The 18,665-nt window shown below is 43.1% G+C and overlaps 1 protein-coding gene across 1 annotated transcript in view; it reads left to right on the top strand.

Annotated features, from left to right (window-relative positions):
* WDR64 (WD repeat domain 64) overlaps positions 1-18,665 on the top strand; it is an 85,564-nt gene that overhangs the window by 54,979 nt on the left and 11,920 nt on the right. Inside the window, 10 exon segments of the mRNA XM_047755141.1 lie at positions 1,433-1,563; positions 4,829-4,930; positions 5,854-5,923; positions 7,098-7,134; positions 7,976-8,061; positions 8,063-8,116; positions 10,064-10,169; positions 12,752-12,810; positions 14,390-14,499; positions 15,749-15,937. Of these exon segments, the coding sequence (XP_047611097.1) occupies positions 1,433-1,563; positions 4,829-4,930; positions 5,854-5,923; positions 7,098-7,134; positions 7,976-8,061; positions 8,063-8,116; positions 10,064-10,169; positions 12,752-12,810; positions 14,390-14,499; positions 15,749-15,937 (944 nt within the window).

The following is an 18,665-nucleotide window of genomic DNA, read 5'->3' as shown; positions in this document are numbered from 1 at the left end:
GGATTTTGTTTCCTATCATCATCAAATCACAAATTTACATATTCCTGATGTGTTTCAGTATATTGCATTTGCTGTTTTTTTTACTGGCTAATTCTCAGATTATCCCCTGCAAGTGGGTAGGGCACTTTTCAATCTCCTGAGTTCTAAGGACACACCTCTAATGGCTCTGGATAGCTTCCAGGCTTACCTTGTGCAGTTCTTGTTCCAGATCTAGAATCCACTACATTTCCAAGTTATCCTAGTTCTTTGTAGTGGGATTAGTCTTATTAAATTATAAAATTAAAATACTACTAAGAAACTACAAACTGAATTTTAGGGATGTCATTTGCCACTAGGTCGATTTTGGGTTTCAGACCTTTTCAATGGACAGAGCTAGGAAAAGATTTAAGAGAAAATACGTCTTTAGCTTGTACTGATATTCCCGTTCAGACTTAAAATAGCGTGGCTTTACTGATTTTATTTTATTTGATATCTTTTCCTCTCACAGAAAATCTTTGTTTCTAATGACGTGAACATAATTACTGAAATGCTTTATTTCGATATTTATAATAATATACCCTATATAATATATACAGTTTTATGTCATATTAGATACATTATAGTATAGTGTGTTAGATTATAGTCAGAAAAAGTAAAATAAGGAGAAATATGATAGCTGAAACAATTCAAGATCTTGTTTTCTTTGAAGGGAACTTGATTGGGCAAGGGACGGGGCTTGAAGAGAAGGTTCCTGAAGAAGATAATTGCAATTAGATCTTGAAGAATTAGCGGGAAGGAGTTGCCTCCCATATAGCGCTTTCCAATTGTACAGTAATTGACACTTTATCTGAATGCTTTAATTGTGTTATAAGTTTCTCCAGGTCATAGACATTCCATTTCCATTTGACGTTCTATATATTCTAAGAACCGACCATAGCAGATGCCAAAAAAAAGGACCTGCAGCAAGACAATGAAACGTATCAGATAGCACTGCAATAGAAAGTCCTTAGTAATGATTAGAAAAGGCTTTCATAGAGTGGCCTGGGTGAAAGGAAGGTCAATAAGCTAACACAGCTAATACAGAATATTCTTTCAAGAAGTTTGAAGAGATTAGAAAGATGGCAGGTGATCTGATGGTTGGTGGGTCAAGGATGAATACGTTCAGGCTGAAGGAAGAAGACAGTAGAGAAGGAGAGTATATTTTTGTTGTTTTAATAAATTTTACAATTAAAAAATTTTATGCCAGAAAGAAGAAATTTCACTGAATCTATACACACACACACACACACACACACACACACGCATATATAAATTTTAGGATTTATAAATATATTCATGAAGTAAGACAACTTGTTTTAAGTTGACGAGAGTTTAAGAGTGTGTTCATTCTTTTTTCCTGTGCTTAGATACTGTGTTCATGATGATCATTGAGTCTCTTTCCTTCCTTCTTCAGAATCCTGCTACCAACACAGAAGTCAACTGCATTGATTTATTACAAGTAGAAGGACACAATTTGATAGCTGCCGGGACCTTAAATGGTGTGATCATCTTATGGAATTTTGTAACCTCTACTGTCAAAGAAGTGTGAGTTGCATTGTTTTCCTTCAATAATACAATCCTTTCCCCAATAAATTGTACTGCAGAAGCTGCCAAAGTAACGTTCTCTACTTAACAGAATTAAAAGCAAGAAGCAAAAGTGATGATAACTCGCTCAAGGAGCTTTTCCTGGAGCTTATGTTCATGAGGCGATGTCTCAATCCCAGAGTGACAGGAATAAGTGAACCTTAAATATGTGTGTTCCCAAGTTCCGCTGCCCTTCGTCTTCTCACTCTGACGTCTGCTTTCCATGCGTGACCACGTCCAAATTCATAACCTTAAAAATACTTAAAACACATAATACTTTAAAACAATAACCTCCTCAGAGCCTCAGGCACTCATATCCAGCTGCCTACTGGAAATGACCCTCTGGAGGGCCACCACGACCATGAGTGTCCGCACGCCCCAGACTTCTTCCCAATCTGCCCCCACCCCCCAACATCTCGTTCAGTATTCCCGGTCATACCACCACATGCCCCCTCACCAAAGTCAAATGCTGAGAGCCATTCTATTTTTTTTTTGTCTTTTTGTTATTTCTTTGGGCCGCTCCCACGGCATATGGAGGTTCCCAGGCTAGGGGTCGAATCGGAGCTGTAGCCACTGGCCTACGCCAGAGCCACAGCCACGCAGGATCCGAGCCGCGTTTGCAACCTACACCACAGCTCACGGCAACGCCGGATCGTTAACCCACTGAGCAAGGGCAGGGACCGAACCCGCAACCTCATGGTTCCTAGTTGGATTCGTTAACCACTGCACCACGACGGGAACTCCTGAGAGCCATTCTAGATGGGTTTTCCCTCTCATTCACTCCATGGCATCTGCAGTCCTACATCCCAACCAATTAGATTTGCTCTGTTCCACAGACTTTACCGCCCCCCGCCTCCCCGCCCCGCCATCCATTTCTAATTGTACTTACCACTGCTGTAAAGGAACTAGTGGAACACTGTAGGGTTTGCTATGGATGGATTACAAATAATTAGCTCTCTAAGCAAGGGCCATGTGTGAACACCTTTTATCAAGGAAGTTTGTCAAATTGTCCTTTGAGGTACAAGATGGCCAAGAACCTAACAACGAATTAAAAATAAAATGTATCTAAGCATTTGGGGGAAGGAAGGAGGTAGAAAGGAAGAAAGAGGAGAGTCAGAGAGGTTAAGGACAAGGAAGAAGAAAATGCACATAAAATTTCTGCTTATCTAGCACCAGTGCCTTTGTCCTACTGGTCTACCCGGACTCCATGCCTTTTTCCAGGCTAAGCCTGAGCCTTCACTTTTAACCAAGTTTGGAAGGAAATCCTTTCTTTTTTGGGTCCTGTAGGTATTTTTACTTTAGGGAAGGAGCTGTTTCTGCAGATCCCTCCTTTGTAGCTCAGCCCAGGCTCTGCTGGGCGCTGCCCCTAGAATTCCTGCTATCCTTCTGTTCCTTCTCTTTGACCCTTGCCCTTAGGCTTTTCTCACAGACTGTATACTTGTCATTTTACTCCTAGAGCAACATACACTGCACCGTTCCTGGCCTTCTTGTTGATTGAATCCTTATCCTGTGTCAGCTGCTGTATGACTCACTACTTCGGGAAAACAGATAGACTAAAGAGACCTTTGTCCTGATGCCAGAGCTTAAAAGAGGGAACAGCTCCCCTGAGAATATCCCCACTTCAAAGGTGCGGGTGTTTCTTGTTGAAGTGGTAGGCATTTTGCCAAATGCAAATCCAATACCCAATCAAAAAAAAAAAAAAATCTGACTACAGTGGATCATACATAGCATCTTCTTCCCATAAAAAGATGATGACATACAGGAGTTCCTGTTATGGCTCAGAGGTTAACGAATCTAAGAACCATGAGGTTGAGGGTTTGATCCATGGCCTCACTCAATGGGTTAAGGATCCGGCGTTGCCGTGAGCTGTGGTGTAGGTCGCAGACGAGGCTCAGATCTGGCATTGCTGTGGCTGTGGTGTAGGCTGGTGGCTACAGCTCCAATTCGACCCCTAGCCTGGGAACCTCCATATGCTGCGGGAGCAGCCCTAGAAAAGGCAAAAAGATAAAAAAAAAAAAGATGATGATATACAAACAATTCATTTAGAATCAGTGGACTCTTTTGTAAAGCATACAGGTTGACACAGAACTCTCGAAGGCTCTCGAGCTGTAGATAGCTCCCATGTTCCATCTCTACCATCTTCCTCTCTACCTCAAACTGTGCCTAAGCTTCCCTCACCCATCAGGAGAAATAGCCCTGCTCTTTCTGTCCAAAGCACCGTGCTTTTTCGGGCGCAAACTAGAAATTGGTGCTGCTAATGAACAATCCACCATTCAGTTCATCTGCAGAGCAGATCTTATATTTAAAAAGTCTGAGCTCAGCAAGTCAGCATTGAACCTATAGGCTCTCTTTCGAGCTTGGTTCATTTCACAGGAGGGCCTGCATTACTATCTATTCAAACTAGCAGAGGCAATTTGCACTAAAGGAAACATTCTACTTGCTAGAAGCAATGCAGAGCCAACCATGAGGAGTTCCATTGTGGCGCAGCGGAAACAAATCCAATTAGGAACCATGAGGTTGCGGGTTCAATCCCCGGCCTCGGTCAGTGGGTTAAGGATCTGGTGTTGCCATGAGCTGTGGTGTAGGTCTCAGACGAAGCTCTGATCCTGCGTTGCTGTGACTCTGGCATAGGCCAGCGGCTACAGCTCTGATTAGACCCCTAGCCTGGGAACCTCCATATGCAGCAGGTGCGGCCCTAAAAAGCAACATAAAAGCTAGCCATGATGTGCCAGGGCAGGTAATGAGCAGCGATCACTCTGCTCCCAGGAAACTGCCCAGCAACGTGCATGGTTCTTGGGAGCCTAGGTCAATGGGAGATTCAAGCACCAAGACTAGAGTAATCAGTGAATTTCCTGCTTTTCTTCTCCACTTCATTATAAGCTACTGGAGGGTAGGGACTCCAGCTCATTCAGATGCACCACTCCACTCAGCCCAAGTACAGTTATATTCCCTAAATGGTACGAAACTTCTAGGACGTTATATAAGCCCACTCTCTGAACTATCGATGGGAAAACTAGACCGTCTAATTGATTTAAAAGCCTTTTAAGCACTGAAAGAGCATAAGATCATGTTGTTATCCAGAGGCTTATTTAGGAAGATATGTTCTCTCCATATGCAATGAAAATCGGCATTTCCGGAGGTGATTCGTTCGGTATGGGATAGATGATAGAAGGCATTTACGTTTCCCACCTGTAATTCTTATCTTGTAAATGATGCTTATTTCCAGGTACAGACCTGAAGAGTGCGTCACGGTGGACCCTGACTTGGATCCTAAGCGCTACAGAATTAATGACATCCTTTTCCTCTTCCGTAACCCTGAATGTGCAAGGTGACTCGGTGTTTACTGTGGGGACTTCTGTGGATGGTATAGGCAGCGTTGTCCTCATCCCAGCATCGAGGGAGGTACCACTGAGGGAAGGCAGAGTGGGGCTGACTGCTCGGCTTCCGCTCTCTTCCTTCTCAGGGTTTTTCTAAGCATGTGGTTCCAGGGGACCATCTGACTTGCCGTGTGGGGATCCAAGTTCCCTTCTCATGCCAGCCCCACGGCTCCCTTTACAACAGTAGCAGAGATGGAGAATTCTCCCTTGACCACACACTATGAGAACTGACGGAAAGCAGAACAAAAGGATTTACAGAGCAAATACAAAAGATCCTGTGGCAGCAGGTTTCTGATGCCATCTCTCATGTCAGAGCAATCTGCACCCATTTCTGAGAGAGCGGTTTTGCTTTTTTTTTTTTTAAGGAAAGATGTTCTTCTTATTTATATTTGCCTGAGAGCTCTGATTTTCAGACACTCGGCCATGGTAAGCCCACCTCTGGAGAGAAATCAAAGTCCTGTAGGAGCATGTAACCACACAGAGGGGAGCCAGGACACAACACCCCCCCCCCAACGCATTGACTTATCCTGAGAATATTTTGAGGTCTTTGAGGTCTGTCTATATATCTGCACCTGAACCCTAAGCCCGTTTTCAGCCCCGTCTGGCAGAATTAGAGACTGTAGAGCAGAAGGTGCCAGGTTTTCCAGGATGCCACGGCCACCCCATCCCCACCCTTTCAGCATCAGAGCCTCGGACTAAATCGAGCCTTAACAGTGGGGCAGGGCAGATTTTCATATTCCACCCCACGCGGCATCCACAGCAGAAGATGCACAGCTGACGGAGGAGTCATCAGCTGGAATTAACGTGCAGCGCCCTCTGCTGATGACGGAATATCTTAACCTCTCCTCCTCCGGCTTCCTCCCTCCCCTTGTAGGAGATCAAGTCAGGATTCCATATGTTCTTCGTCCCAGTGTGAGTCCAGTAAGGGGCCACAGAGCAGCAAGGTAAGCAAGAAAGAAGGCGGGTATGTCTTCCTGTTATACTCAGTGCTGGTTCAAAAATAGTGAGCTGTCGAGTTCCCCTGTGGCTCAGTGGGTTAAGAATCAGGTATTGTCACGAAAGCAACTTCTCAGGTTGCTCCTGTGATCCAGGTTCCTGGCCGGGGATCATCCACATGCCCCGGCTGTGAAAAAAAAAAAAAAAGTAATTTGTTGCATTCGAGCCCCTCCCTTGTATGTATGTAATTTTTTGTTGTTATTTTCCCTAAAAAGCAATGTCTAAACTTTCGTCATCTTTGCTTTCTGTTTTGGAAGGTTTTCATATTTGAAAATAATCATGAATAAAATAAGTTATACATGCTACTTTTGTGTTCATAAAATAATAATTTTAGACTATCGCTTTTGCTCTGTTCCAATTTTATATATTTTTACACATTTCATTTCTAGTCAGGGTTTGTTTGAAGGAATGTTTTCACTCCAAAAATCAGTTTTAAGCCCTAGCATGGTGGGAACAAAAACTTATAAGAATGTAAGTGTCAGAGGGATCCAAACACTCCATTTATTATCTGATTAGCTTTCGAGATGTCAATCTCTTGAGTTTCTGTTTCCTCATCAGTAAAAAGGGAATAATAAATTCTACCTGACATGGTTGTTGATGGAATTAGATATAATATACACCTAGAACTTGGTAGACACTAGGCATTTAATTACTCTCTGTTTTTTTTTTTCTTTTAAAATTTTATTTTAGGGCCACGCTCGCAGTATATGGAAGTTCCCAGGTTAGGGGTTGAATCCAAGCTGCAGCTGCCGGCCTACCCCGTACCACAGCAACGCCAGATTGGGTTGACCTATGCCACAGCTCTTGACAACGCCTGATCCTTAACCCACTGAGCGAGGTCAGGGATCGAACCCTTGTCCTCATAGATACTAGTCAGGTGTGTTAGCTCTGAGCCACAGTGGGAACTCCTAATTACTCTTGTTATTATGCTCCATCCCAGCCACTGGGATACGGATAGCCTATTTATGAACATGAAAACCTCTGTAATGTATTTTTTCAAAGAACTAATTACTTTAATGTTCAGAAATGTAAGATTCACTATTTGAAAAAACTGCTTCCCCAGTATATCTCATTTCCTTACAATGTCATAGAAATAGTTCCTATTTGTCTCCCCTAATTCAGGGAAGCAAACAGAGCATACAAGACAGTGAGGTCAAAGGTCAGTATGAAATCTCTCTTCCTTACAATAAAATAATTTTTTGGCAACAGGGAGTTTAGGTGATAGGCTTGTAATTAGTATATATTCCTTTTGTGACTAAATGTTGAGGTGCTATATAGGATTCGGTAGTCTAAGAAGCAGAATTTCCATTATGATGACGTCTTTTTAACTACCAATTTTAGATTTTAAGAAATCCAAAATACTGCTGAGCCTCTTGGTCTCCAGTCTATTTCCCTAAAACTTATACTAGATTCATAAGTCACTGCAATGTGTAAGTGTGGGTGAATACATCTAGTTTCACCTGGTGTGTAAATGCAGGAGCTTGTACCAAGCTCTTTAAGTTTTTCCAGTGATATGGGATTCCTTTTTTTTTTTTTTTTGTCTTTTTAGGGCCACACCTGCAGCATATGGAAGTTCCCAGGCTAGGGGTCCAATCAGAGCTGTAGCTCCTGGCCACAGCCACAGCCACAGCCACAGCCACACAGGATCTCAGCCTCATCTGTGACCTACACCACAGCTCATGGCAACGCCGGATCCTCAAGCCACTGAGCGAGGCCAGGGATGGAACCCAAATCCTCAAGGATGCTAGTTGGGCTCATAATCACTGAGCCATGACGGGAACTCCAGGATTCCATTTTTAGTGATTTTTATTGTTCTTCTGTACGGATTGAAGTTCTCTGGGGTTAAAAACATTTTTTTTAGGGGAAAGAAGGTGGGGGTGTTGTTACTCTTGTTATTGTTTCTTTTGTTTTGCTCATTTCCTACCTGCCTCCTCTTTACGTTTTATAAAATTTGATACTCCAAGCATTACATACACTGGTAACTCGTTAATTTTCAATAGGTGAGCAAACAGATGTCACAGCAGGGAAGCAACCTCCAGTGGACAAAAACCATCTCGGAAGCGCCAGTCTAACGGATGCTCAGCCAACCTGTCCTCGCCACCGCACATGAGGACGGGCACCTTCGCTTGTGGGCAGTGGAGGTGAAGAGCCTGTTACTGGAATAGCAAAGACGGGAAAGGGTCAAAGGGGTTAGACAAGACTCTCACCTTCTAGGCACCACATAATTCTCGTGCTTGTCCAACCACCCAGCCCAGCTGCTGGGGTGGCAGCCTGCTCACTGAACATACAACTCAAATGTGTAATAGTCAGTTTGGGAGCTCACATGATCACATCATCCGAACTTCTAAGTCAGCTACTCTGATTCAAAACCTTCTGGACGTGGAGCTATGAGTACATCCCACAGGCTATTTCACTGGATATTTCAATAATCTTAGATAATATTAATGATGTATTATAAAGAAAGAATATAAAAACAGTGAAATGTTGAGTATACATAAATTTGTAGTTGCCCAAACTGTTGGAAGTTATTACATTGTATTGCATATTCCCCCCCCTTTTTTTTTTGCTTTTTTGAGGCCCCGACCTGCAGCATAAGGAGGTTCCCAGGCTAGGGTCAGAATTGGAGCTGTAGCTACTGGCCTTCACCACAGCCACAGCAATGCCAGATCCAAACTGCCCCTGTGATCTACACTGCAGCTCACGGCAGCTGGATCCTTAACCCACTAAGCAGGGCCAGGGATTGAACCTGCATCCTGATGGAGTCAGGTTCATTTCCGATGAGCCACGACGGGGATATTCTTAAACATTTTACAATGAAAAAATTAACTTTCACTTACTGAAAGGGTTGTTTTTTGGGGGTTTTTTTTTGCCTTTTTTTTTCCCCCAGGACTGCATCTGAGGCACATGGAACTTCCCAGCCTAGAGGTTGAATCAGAGCTGCAGCTGCAGGCCTATCCCACAGCCACAGCAACACAGGAACTCAGCCACATCTACAACCTACACCACAGCTCATGGCAACCCTGGATCCTTACACCACTGAGTGAGGCCAGGGATCAACCTGCGTCCTCATGGATCCTAGTTGGATTTGTTACCACTGAGCCACAGCAGGAACTCACACATTTACTGAAAGATTTTAAGTGACTTGGGATGGAAAGAGGGGCAGGGTTTGTGTTGGGAGGACAGAAATAATGAAAGGAAGCATCTTGAGTAGACTGATGATGCTGACAGATTCTCAGGCAAAGAAGGTGGCACCACCTGTGAGTTCCTTCCTCGAGGGAAGCTCAGAAAACAGCAAGTGTGTATGAGATCCCACAACACAGAACAACACAGCTGTCTGATGCGTAAATGCTCCAAGGGATCAGCCAATCCTAGCTTATTAGTAAGGAACTCTTGCTTTGAAAATAGTAAAAAATATTGTAATGAGAACTTTCCCTGAGATGATCCTGGTACTGGAATGGTGCCTTTTATTTTTCCTGATAGGTAAATAAAACTGCGGGAGCAATAGGAGGAGAAAAGATTATATCCACCGAAATCTCAGGAAACACGTAGCAGATGCAAATTCTTTCTTCCCAAGCTTGGATGTTTATTCTCCACGTGGAGCCATTGGTATGAAGGAATGTGTATGTCCTTCCAGTGGCAGCCTATACTAAGCACTGACAGTCTGCCAAGTGGAATGTCTTGCAATCTCTTGTCTTGCACCAATGTTCACCCATAGCTATTTTCTGAAAAAGCATACAATTCTTGCTTAAATAAGTGAACTGCACTGAAATCTGAAAAGCATGTTTATTTAAAAGGAGAATATATCCCTGGAAAAGGAACCTTAGGAACTGCAGGAAAAAAGGTCATGGGAAGTGACAGCAAACAACCCCCAGGTCGATCTGCAAAAATCAGAGTCCAGATGCTTTGTAATTATAGTTGTCTCCACTTTTACGAATATTTCATTTCAAGGACATAAGTCCCTACAGAATCGTTTCAAATCATTGTTATTACGAAGCAGAGAATCATGTTTCAAGTAGTAGACATAATTTACAGAGAAACTCAGCGCCCCTGTTGGTATTTGATGGAATTTATTATCGAATCTTATCCAGGGAAGGCTGCTGAAAGATATTCTGCCTTTCACGAAACACGCTGCCATCTCCCTGACCTCACTGCACACGGATTCATGCACCAGGATACTACTGACGGGCAATGTGGGTAAGTCCGTGCTCTGACAGAGCTGGCCACGGCTGTCCTAACAACCTCCATGACATAAAAATGAATACAGGAGAGATGTGACATTTATAGAGACAAACGGAAGGCGAGGAGGGATGCCAGGTGAACAGAATGGGTGAACGTCAGGAGACCCTGGCCTTTCTAGCTCTTTATTTAGAGTAAGACATGCAATTTCTTTCCTCTTAAATTGGGTATAGGACTTACCCCACCCGCTTAGCTTACATCTTGGGAGGAATGCAGAGTTTTCATTTTGAGCTTTAAAAGGGTTATGCTGCATAATCTTCATATTAAAGGAAGTAGTGGCATAAATCAGAGAAGAAAGGGATTAATTTTTCCCTATAGGGGACTTTTTTATACTTATCATTATAACTAATACAGTGGGTCTTGATTCTTTCATGTAACACTATTTTTTTATTATTTCATTTATTTTTGTCTTTTTAGGGCTACACCTGCGGCACATGGAGGTTCCCAGGCTAGGGGTTGAATTGGAGCTGTAGCCACTGGCCTACACCACAGCCACAGCAACACCAGATCTGAGCCATATCTGCGAACTACACCACAACTCACGGCAACACCAGATCTTTAACCCACTGAGCGAGGCCAGATATCAAACCCATGTCCTCATGGATACTAGTTAGATTCATTTCCCCTGAGCCACGATGGGGAACACTCTTTTTTAAATGCTTCCTCTCTATTTTCTTTCTTCTATCTTTTGAATTAGCCTACATTTTCTTTCTTTTTGTTTTTGTTTTTGTTTGTTGGTTGGTTGGGCTGTCTTTTCATGGCTACACCTGTAGCATACGGAAGTTCCCAGGCACCAATTGAATGTGAGCCGTAGCTGCCACCTAAGCCGTAGCTGCCACCTAAGCTGTAGCTGCAGCAATGCCAGATCCTTTAACCCACTTGCACCAGGCCAGGAATCGAACCCTCACCACTGCAGCAACTCAAGCCACTGCAGTAGGATTCTTAACCCACTGCACCACAGCAAGAGCTCCAGCTTAAATTTTCTTATCTCACTACTCTAAAAGATAATGTATATGTGTGAATGCAGGTGTAAATACAGGTTTTAATTTTATTAGTGTCTTTATGTATCTTTATGTATGTTTTCTATTGTCCATCACTAGTCCTTTTATACCTGACATTCTTACTCTTAACTTGTTATTTTTATTTAGCTATCAATCTCCACAGTTTCTACAAATAGTATTTCTGTTTGCAAAAGAAGAATCTAAAATTAGACAAATTTTGTTTCTTTTTAAAAATAATTTGTATATTTTTACACTAGCTGTACCTTCTATGTGGTAAGCCTTTCTGAAAAATACGTAGGACTAAAATTTCAAATTATCTACAGACTTCTTAGAACGCATCTCTTTAGAACACATCTCTTTGCCTCTGCCCAGAACACTCTTACTGTCAAGTAACCATCTTCTTCTGAGCTTTGTGGCTTTTGCTGTAGCCTAGAAAAGCAGGGTGGGGGTGGGTTTGGAATCCAGTCAGTCTCATGTAAATTATAATTAAATGAGACGTCCTAGATTCTGACCGTAAGGTTCCCTTATCTGTGCTCTGATATATACATTAAAAGAACTTCGGTGGGGGCTGCTATTTAGTCACTGTTTTAATCAGGCATCCTTAGAGACCATTAGTTGTTGCTTTTTGTTGCTATTAAATAGGATTTTGTTTGAGAAAATCTTTATTTCTCCTTCACTTTTAAGAATAATTTATCAGGACTTCCCGTCGTGGCACAGCAGAAACGAATCTGACTAGGAACCATGAGGTTTCAGGTTCGATCCCTGGCCTCCCTCAGTGGGTTAAGGACTGGCGTTGCCATGAACTGTGGGTGTAGGTTGCAGACTCGGCTCGGATCCCATGTTGCTGTGGCTGTGGCTGTGGCCAGTGGCTACAGCTCCGATTCGACTCCTAGCCTGGGAACCTCCATATGCCTCAGGTGTGGCTCTAAAAAGACAAAAGACAAAAAAAAAAAAAAGAAGAAGAATTTCTCAGGATACAGAATTCTAGGTTGGTGAGTTTTTCTCTCAACACTTTAAAATATTTCACTCCATTCCATCCTCTTCTTGCGTATGTGGTTTCTGAGAAGAAGTCAGACGTGATTCTTACCTTTGCTCCTCTATAAGTAAGGTTTTTCTCCCTCTGGCCTCTTTAAAGATTATTTCTTTATCTTTGATGTTCTGCAATTTGAATATGATACGCCTAATCTAGTCATTGTTGCTTTTTGAAATCTAGTTTTTGTAACTATCATTTGTGTGTCCATAGCAGCTTGAGCTCCATCTGGTACTGGTGTGCTCATTTCATTTCATCTACTCTGATGTTTGGAAGACCTTTGACATTGAGCCTACACAGCAACTGCATCACAACTTATTAAGCCAGAACTAAAAAGAATTGTACATGTAAAAATTGACATGAAATGTCTTTGTTCATTTCTGATTTCTCAGATTCTGCTTTGCTTAACATTATAAATTCCTGAATCAAAGCAATTTGGCTGTCTGGGTGGTATTTACTTAGACGACAGAATATCTAATTAAAGATCCCAATGTTTCAATTTTATACAGAAGGACACGTTATCCTTTGCAGTATTAGTTCCTTCCTGGATCCACCTCATGATGAAAAGGTAAGAATTTTAGTTTTAGCTTGATTAATGAATCAACACATATTTATTTAGCATTTATTTATGTTAGACACCACAAAAGATAGAAATACATGAGACTTACTCTCCAGTCATACATAGAACTACTGAAACTCAAGCTATAAGATATATAACAGTGGCTACTGCGGAAAGGAGGGGACGATGGGTGAGCCAGCACTGGTCACTTGCTACTTCAGGTTTGGACTTGTTATAATCTACATAGAAAACCCAGAGCTTGAAAGAATACATATATTACCTGGTCCTCCATAGTCATTTTTCTATTTCTTATACAACCCCACAGAAGAACGCTCCATTATTTTTCCTTGCAAGCCCAACCTAGTGCCCAGCCATTATTATTTTCAAGAAAGTTTTCCTCCCCTCTAGTGTAAATCCAATTAGTACCCATGAGGTTGTGGGTTTGATCCCTGGCCTTGCTCAGTGGGTTAAGGATCCTGTGTTACCAGGAGCTATGGTATAGGTCGAAGACATAGTTCAGATCCCATGTTGCTGTGGCTGTGCAATAGCCTGGCAGCTACAGCTCCGATTCCGCCCCTAGCCTGGGAACCTCCATATGCTTTGGGTTCACCCCTAAAAAAGAAAAAAAGAAAAGAAAACTACTTGCCTTAGAGAATCCCATCCCAAGGCAGAGAAAGATGAGCAAATGAACTGCTTTGAGATAAGAAGTAGAAGAATGTAGATTTTATGCTGGCTCTCTAAGAACAGGAAATGGAATCAGAAGGCCAAGAAATTTAGGAGGAATTGTGCCTAACCTATGTTAAAGTATACATGAACACGAGCCTCATGGAACTTGCAGAGGCCAGAATTCTAGCTACCAGGTAGTTGACCAGGAAGAGGTAGGGTCTTAACCTGGGTTCATCAGTGATAGAGAGGGAACTCATTTTAAGGGGATATTCCTGCAGAGCAAGCTTCCCAGTTGACAAATCTAGTTCGAAAGGTTTAGAAATATCTTCTGAAGCCCAGTGAGGGGCTCTAAACTCGGGGATCATCACATACTGAAGGAACATAGCAATCAAGTCTGAAGGTGTCTTTGAGAGAAGAAGCTGGGCCCATTTCTTCTGTTGAATCTTTGTGGCGTATAGTTCAAACCCCGCCACCACCTCCACCAAAAAAAAAAAAAAAAAAAGCCAGGGATCTCTGGATAAACCTTGGAAATAGGAAAGTCTTTGCTTGCCTGGCCTTTGGTCTTTGCCTCCAGCTTGCTCTCTCCTGACCGTCTCCCTCGGTGTCCTCACAGCCCTTGCCCTCATGCTCATGAATCAGCTACATGAATCGCTAACCCTCAGTTCACTGATAAATGGCGAAAGATGTAAGATCCTTCCTGTCCCAGGGATGTGCAGAGATGACTAAATATCTAAAAGTAGAATTTTTGGTACCTCAACAAGCAAGAGAAGGGGGAAGTTGGGTGGGGGTCCCTTGTCTTGCGTAGATGTCCACACCACTCATTCATAAGTTTAGCTCTTTAACAATTGGTGGTTTTGCTCAAAGCCAAGTTTAGATCAGTACCTCCTTGTCACAAGGGATATGCTTTGTTGTTCCTGTCTAGAAATTCAAACAGCTGCTTGCCTGGCGGGCTCATTCTTTAGAAATTGTTCAAATAATCTACATAGAAGACAAACAAGTGGTGCTAACTGCTTCCATCGATGGCTCAGTAAGGTAATGACCTTCATATTGAGAATAAGGGTTTTGAGTCTGAGAGGTCAAGGATTTTAAGCGAAAGTTTAAGTATATAGCATAAATGCAATCTTTATTAGCTGATGAATACAATTAATAAACAAACAAATAAAAACGTGGTACAAAAGGGCTTTGAGAAGGTGGCTGCTGATTCGTAATTCTTTTCCACACCAAGGAAATGAGATGCCGTGTTCATCAACATTAAGAGGTATAATAGCAGTTCCTGCTGTGGCTCAGTGGTAACAAACCCGACTAATATCTGTGAGGATGCAGATTCCATCCCGGGCCTCACTTGGTGGGTTAAGGATCCAGCATTGCCATGAGCTCTGGCGTAGGTCCCAGATGCAACTCAGATCCTGTGTTGATGTGGCTGTGGTGTAGGCCGGCGGCTACAGCTTCAATTCAACCCCTAGCCTGGGAACCTCCATGTGCCGCGGGAGCGGGCCTAAAAGGACAAAAAGACAAAAAAAAAAAAAAAGGTAGGAGACAGATGTCAAGAAGGACTCCTGGCATTGCAAAATCGAGTGAATGCAGTGCCATCCGTTGAGAGAGGGGGGCGCCAAAAAAGAAAAACATTTAGAATGTGAAAGGGTGAAAAGCTTTGGAAATGTTGTGTCCGTGGTGGATTTGGGGGGTAAGGTCCTATTTAGGAGCAAACAGAACTGCTTCCTCTGTCAAAGAGGAGCTCTGTAGTTTTATTCATAGGAAAAAATAAGAAAAGCATTCTTTCATCATTAGAGGTGTTTTTCACAACTCTGCCCCTTGGGTCTCTGCTCCAGCTTATTTTCAGCTGCCTATCATTAGAAGGGTTAATTGGCCATTTCTTTAAGCCGCAGTGAGCTGCATTTCTTGGGCATTGCTGTGTAGCTCCCAGACGCAGCTCGGATCCCGCCTTGCTGTGGCCATGGTGCAGGCCAGCAGCTGCTGCTCCAATTCGACCTCTAGCCTGGGAACCTCCATATGATGCAGGTGCAGCCCTAAAATGAAAAAGAAAAAGGAAAAAAATAAGTACAAGTTTAAATGGACATTTCCAAAATTGTTGTAGAGTCAAGTTCTAATGGATAAAAAAAATGTTTGTCATGAACAGCTCTCGGTATTTCATGGAAGAGTCCCAAACTGAAGTTTTAAAATCCCTGTTGTGCCAGTGAAAATCCCTATACACGATCTCATGAACAGAATAACTTGCCCTGAATTCCGGTTACCCTTTGCTCCCTATTTTCCGATTCCTCAGGCTCTGGCACGCGCTCAGTGGTCACTACTGTGGGTACTTTGGGCAGCGACGGATCTTTGAAATGTCACAGACCAGTGACTTTATTTTGCCTTGTGATGTGAATGAATATCCCGTAGAAATAAAAGAAGAGAGCAAGTTCACAGAGAAGAAGCAAAAGTATGAATATCCTCTGGTGTTTGACCAGCAGAGGTAAGAGCACCCAGTTTTCTTTAGATGAGCAGGTGAAATTCAGCTATGTGACACTCTGACTCTGTCCTGGACATGAGAATTCAAAGGTGAAAAGCCCGGAACCCTGCAATTATGTCTCCAGTCGGTGAAATGAAGAAATAAGTAAACAAAAGCTACGCTTTGGTGTAATAGTACCTCTAGGAATATCAGTTCTTAAAATAATCACAGAGGGGAGTTCCCGTCATGGCACAGTGGTTAACAAATCCGACTAGGAACCATGAGGTTGCGGGTTCAATCCCTGGCCTTACTCAGTGGGTTAAGGATCTGGTGTTGCTGTGGCTGTGGTGTAGGCCAGTGGCTACAGCTTCAATTCGACCCCTAGCCTGGGAACCTCCATCTGCCGCAGGTGCAGCCCTAGAAAAGACAAAAAAAAAAAAAAGACACACAAAAAAGTAATAATCACGGAGGGGTAAATAGCATGTAATTGAACAAAGACCAAAGAGGTGCTTGCCTAAGCAAAGGCACCAAATCATGAAAGACTATAATATAGCCTTTCAGGGCTTGGAGTCCGGGAGCAGGTAGGGAGGTCGTGATAGGAGATAAAACAAGAAAAGTCTGTAGGGCCAAAGCACGATAAGACTTTTATGGACCCACATAAGGATTTTCCAGTTTACAGAAATCACTGTGACCGAATACGTAGGGGAAGAGTAAGCTGTGGAGCAAGACGGTCAGCTTGGTTCACATCTGAGATGCTCGTGGAGATACTCAATGAGCACCGAGGCAGACCTGTCTGAAGCTCTCGAAAGAGGTCAGGACCATAGGCAACCATTTCTGTGTCATCAGCAGAGTAGTGTTTTCCATGTGGATCAGTCTCTTAGGTCCTACGTGTAAGGTGAGAAAGACAGAAAACGAAGGAAGAAATCAAGAAATAGTCTGTAAAGATCAGGCCAAGGAAGAGAAACCAGTGAAAAACATTAAGAGGAAGAGCCAAGACACTGAACGTCATAAAGAAGTAATTGATGGAGACCAGTGAAAAAATTAAGACTAACGAAGATACTGAGAGTCATAAAGAAGTAATTGATGGAAACCAAGGGAGGAGAGAACAAGAGAAGTGGCCTAGAGCACACGTTTGTAGAACACAGCAGTGAAATCAGATACGACAGCGGAGAAGAAACCCCTGAAACTGGCATGTCTGTCAGCTGAAAGGTCCCTGGTGATTCTAAAGCATGAAATTTCAAAGAGTGATGGGTAAAATCGCATTGTTGTGGGTGAGAAATAAACAGAAGAGGTGAGGAGATGACAATATAATTAGTAAGGAAGACAGTGATGAGGCTGAAGAAGACTTTGTTTCGTGAGCTTGCTTGTTTTCCTAAAGACTTGGGGTGGGGGTGGAGATAGCCCCCCAGCGAGAATAAAATATTGGAAAAATTGTTTTATGCTTTTGCAAAGCTCTGTCCTAGTTTTGATGATGGCTCTCTTGTTATAATGAAAGAGATGGGTGCACGTCTGAGCTCCGCATCAACCAAGCTCCCTCCTACCTGGTAGGCGTCTAAACATCTAGCTCTCAGGGTCCAGACTGGTAATAGCCAGCAGACCAGAACTGGAATAGCTGACAAGTTAGTCCAAAGTGGGAAGAATCGGAGAGAACCGTCTAGGATAATCTTCGAGGGAAATCCTAAGTGAGTCAACGCTGGGGAGCCCCAATGCCATCATCTAGTTCAAATTGTTGGTAGAACGACTATAAATAGGAATTGAAATTAAGAGCCACAAACCACAAGGCATTTGTATCAAAACTGGAATAGTTTGGAGTTCCTGCTGTGGCACAGTGGGTTAAGGAGCTGCCATTGCCACAGCTGTGGCGTAGGTCACAGCTGCAGTCAGATTCAGTCCCTTGCCCTGGAACTTCCACATGCCGAAGATATGGCCAAAGAAGAAACAAAAACAGAAAAACAGGAACGGGAGCAGTTTGAGAACAAGTAACCAGGGTTCCAGGTGACTACCAAAACCCCGCTGAAGTGTCCAAGACTTGGCTTAGCTGGGGAGAGGAGCGCTGGGAAGCAGCCTAATTAAAATGTGAGAGGGAGGGGTTCCCGTCGTGGCTCAGAGGTCAACAAACCCAACTAGTACCCATGAGGATGCTGCTTTGATCCCTGGCCTCAACCAGTGGGTCAAGGATCTGGCGTTGCCATGATCTGCCATGTAGGTCGAAGATGTGGCTCGGATCTGGCGTTGCTGTGGCTGTGTTGTAGGCCGGTGGCTACAGCTCCAATTGGACCCCTAGCCTGGGAACCTCCATGGGCCATGGGGGTGGGTCTAAAAAGCAAAAAAATAAAATAAAATATAAAATGTAAGAGGTAGTATATTGGAGCCAAGACTCCTCAGAATATGTTACCATATGTTACCGTTCGTTCACCAAGCAAAGTTGATCCATCTCCTTGAGTCAGTGCTGAGCCTTGGACATCTGTATATCTTGGTACTTAGAAGAGTAAGTTCTGTTTGGCTCATATGCATCTCCTCACCAGTCCCTGCGTTCCCTGAGGACTCAGACCATGTTTACCCATTTTATATAGTTCTTAGCTCAGTGCCTGGCCCACAGTTCGCATGTCTCCTCTGCAGTGATTGGGCCTTCTGTTGACGTACCCCCATCTTAGGACATGTTGTTATCTTTAAAAGAATGCTTTTAATATTTAGTTATGGCTTTTTAAATATGTGTACACGTTTTTAAAGTCCAAAGGTTAAGGTTTGAAGC

Source organism: Phacochoerus africanus, chromosome 12 (genome assembly GCF_016906955.1).
Source record: "Phacochoerus africanus isolate WHEZ1 chromosome 12, ROS_Pafr_v1, whole genome shotgun sequence".
Classification (NCBI taxonomy): Eukaryota; Metazoa; Chordata; class Mammalia; order Artiodactyla; family Suidae; genus Phacochoerus; species Phacochoerus africanus.
Note: the sequence above shows the minus strand (reverse complement) of the source record. Positions and strands in the feature narration are given on the sequence as shown.